We start from the raw sequence: 3733 nt of genomic DNA, 5'->3' as shown, positions 1-3733 counted from the left end.
TGGGGGGGTAGGAAAATAAGCGGTAAGGGATTCCTCTGGGCTGTCAGGAAAAGAAGCCTCGGGGCGGGCATGTTACCTGGGTACGGCAGGGGCGGGCGCGAGGGCGGGCAGCGCGTGTCGCCGAGCTCAGGTGCTCCAGTTCTCGTTAGCTGGGCGCTCACCTGGACTGGGCGGGGCTGCTGGGAGGGGGCCGGCCCAACGCTGCGGGGTTGACGGCGGCTTCTTTGCACCGTCCCTATTTTTCCCGCGTTATCTTTCTTTTCCCCGAGTTTCCCTCAGTGTCAGCATATAGAGAAAGGTGTGTTCTAAAAGCACGGTAAGTGTGGGCGGCGTGGGTGAGGATGGGCGAGCAGGAGGAGGCCAAGAGATTGCAAGACGGTGACTTCGCCAACCCTTGCAGCTTACAGGGCCAGCCGAGGCGAGGGTCTCCTACTCTCGCCCCCCCGTCACTGCGCAAAGTCACGGCACTGAGACACCACCGCCCAGACCACCTCGACCACGCACCTCCTCGCAGCCCCGCCCGCCTCGCCCAGGAGGAAAACCCACCTTGCTGTTCTCCGCCGCGCCGGGTATTGGATATTTTTTGTGGCAATCAGCGCCGTGTCCTCCGCCAGCCGCCTGCAACACGTGACGCACACACACGCTGGTACAAGTGCTGTGACTGAAGTGATTACCCGAGGTGCCGTTACGCTGGAGAGTTATTTACTACACGACTACCGAAACTTCTGCCTGAATCAACTGGTGGCGGTGGTGGTGGTCGTGCTAGTGGTGGTGGTGTTGGTAGTGCCGCTGAATGTGGCGGTGATGACAACGCGGCTGGGATGTTGACGCTCTCCCCGACGGCCTGGTGCATGAAAGGCCTCGCGGCGATCATGGGCACCAGCTCGCAACACTTCTCGTCGCCCTAGTCGGTGACGCAACGCGACTGTACCTCAGTGTGTCAATTGGTGCTTTCAGTGTTGATAGTGGTGCTATTGCTGTTGTTGTTGGTGGTGCTCGTGTGGTGGTGGTGATTGCTATTGTGGTGGCCGTGGTGGCGAGTACTGTAGTCAGGCGTCTTCACGCCCTGCCCACACCCCCTCTGGAGTTACCACCGCTCGACTCTTCGCCTTCATCATGAGCTCCGATATGTGCGACTTCCAAGACGTAAGTACTGGCTTGACACATTGTTCTGCGTGCATGGGGGACGGGAAGGGGAGGAGGCAAGCAAGTTAGGGCCAGGTCACTCTCGGCAGCTGACCTTTGGTTAAAAATGCAGGAGTTCTTGCTTTAAGCTCAAGTATCCAAGATAAAACTTTGATAAGGGAAAGAAATATGAAGAGGTGATGTGGGAAGAAAGGTTACCGCGATCATAAAAATTTCAGTGCCATCTGTTTATTCACAAGCATCTCGCCGACCCGCGCCCCGTCTCATTCAACACCTTATAAAGGGGTTTGGTTGGCAATTTTTGTGGAATTTCCTGAGTATTTTGTTGCACCGTTGAGCGTTGCCCTGGAGTCGCGTGTCTCACGGAGCGCCGCCACAGGAGCAGCGGCCGCCACCCACCGCCGCCATGACGCAACACTCATCTGACAGAAGCGTCGCGCAAACACTTCACTTGAAATTCACAGGAAAAATGTCCACTATTTTTCTATTCTCGGTTAAATAAAAGAACTAAAACAAAAAATATAAGATGAATACCTGAGGTGAAATCACAGGACTGAAAGTAAACCACTTCCCGCCACCAAAAAATGAGCGGAGTACAAGAAACAGAAAGCTGAATAAACTGCAGGTGGAAAATAAAACACGTGAACCGCAGAGCCAAGTCAAAAGAACACATTGAGAATGAAAACGAAATCTAATGGAAACTAAAAATACCAAAAAGAAAAAAAAAAGACCAACAGCAAATTTTCTTTCAACACGGAAGGGAGCTCACGCCTCTGCTATGTACACTCGCTGACAAGAAGCACTCGCAGGACTAAGAATAAAAGACACTCACATTTCGTTGGGATGTAGAAATACTATCGGAACCACAACACGAGGCTCTATTGAACAAGGAATTCTCTGGTTCCATCTCGCTGCCTCTCTGCCTGCTCTGCTTCTCCTCTCCGTCTCTCTGCCTTCCTCCGGTCTTCCTTCCCGTTTCGCCTCTCCATTCCTCACTCCACGGTTGGCGTAACTGTGCACGACTTCTTTGCCTCTCGTGTTGTTCATTCACTACACTATTATAGCAGAAAACAATAAGTTATTTACTGAATGCCGATTTTATCCTTTACTTTTAGCGCCGTGTGTGTGTGTGTGTGTGTGTGTGAGAGAGAGAGAGAGAGAGAGAGAGAGAGAGAGAGAGAGAGAGAGAGAGAGAGAGAGAGAGAGAGAGAGAGAGAGAGAGAGAGAGAGAGAGAGAGAGAGAGAGAGAGAGAGAGAGAGAGAGAGAGAGAGAGAGAGAGAGAGAAAGAGAGAGAGAGAGAGATTTACCTCCAAGACCTGAAAACAATGCGACGGAAAAAAAAAAAAAGAAACCAGTATATGAAGAACTGAAAAATCGGATGAGATCTTTTTTTTCGTCTGCCTCAGAAAATACAAAATTCTCTCTCTCTCTCTGCAGCTACAACAAAAAGGAATATGAGTAAGAAAATAAAACGGAGGGAGAAAGAAAAGGAAAAAAAAAAGCTCGACTTGGTGGGTACAAACAAATAAAAAAATAATAACCCGCTAGTTTCCCAGGAGTTCGAAGCGTGGAGGGCACCTGGATTACCTGCCTTGTCTGTCTGTCTGTCTGTCTGTCTGTCTGTCTGCCTATCTGCCTATCTGCCTGTCTGTCTGTATGTCTGTCTGTCTGCCTGTCTGTATGCCTGTCTGTATGCCTGACAGTCTATCGCCAGTCTGTGTGTTTTAGGTCGCTTGTGCCGTCGCGTGCCTTCCCGCCCTCCTGCCTTACTCTGTCTGTCTGGATGGGCGGGTTTATAGTATTGGTCTAAACCAGTTTATGCTTCATTCAATAGCGGTGCTGCTGCCAGCCATTCTTGGACAAGTCAAAGGATAAACAAGCAAACGCAAACGCCTTACATGCCACGAGGTCCTGAAGGATAAACAAAAATAGTCGCGGAGAGGGCAACAACAACAACTAAATAAGACATACATATCGACACAAAAAATAAACAAGTAAAGGTGCGCTAAGGAAAGGAATGCACGCCAGGAAATTCAGAAAATCAAAGACGAACATCTATATGCGCAATAGGGATATTTATGAATAGACCAGTATTGGATAATGTTGGTATATACTCCTACATATGTATGCATGTATGTATGTATATATGCATGAGTGCATAGAAGTATATATATATATATATATATATATATATATATATATATATATATATATATATATATATATATTTTTTTTTCAAGGAGTGATTTCATCGAGTCACGAAAACGTATTTTATCACGGGACTGCACCCAGCAAGCCGGGACGCCCATGTCTGTAGTGACCCTTGCTCCATTCCTGCCTTCGCTGCATCTCTCGCCACACACACGGCCGCTGCTCGCCCGCCGCGTGCACACATTGCATCGGCGGTCCAAGTTTTCTTGACGGCCAGATGTTCACATCACACAACACCACAAACACCGCACCTCTCAACAAGAGAGAGAGAGAGAGAGAGAGAGAGAGAGAGAGAGAGAGAGAGAGAGAGAGAGAGAGAGAGAGAGAGAGAGAGAGAGAGAGAGAGAGAGAGAGAGAGAGAGAGAGAGAGAGAGA

General features: G+C 49.2%; 1 protein-coding gene across 1 annotated transcript in view; it reads left to right on the top strand.

The window, feature by feature from the left end:
* The first annotated feature begins 353 nt into the window (after window positions 1-353).
* Window positions 354-3733, top strand: part of LOC123499537 (Krueppel-like factor 2) — a 229841-nt gene continuing 226461 nt past the window's right edge. Inside the window, exon 1 of the mRNA XM_045247640.1 lies at window positions 354-1146. Within this exon, the coding sequence (XP_045103575.1) occupies window positions 1117-1146 (30 nt within the window). The 5' untranslated portion in view covers window positions 354-1116. The remainder of the gene's footprint in view (window positions 1147-3733) is intronic.

Source organism: Portunus trituberculatus, chromosome 50 (assembly GCF_017591435.1).
Source record: "Portunus trituberculatus isolate SZX2019 chromosome 50, ASM1759143v1, whole genome shotgun sequence".
Taxonomy (NCBI): Eukaryota; Metazoa; Arthropoda; class Malacostraca; order Decapoda; family Portunidae; genus Portunus; species Portunus trituberculatus.
Note: the sequence above shows the minus strand (reverse complement) of the source record. Positions and strands in the feature narration are given on the sequence as shown.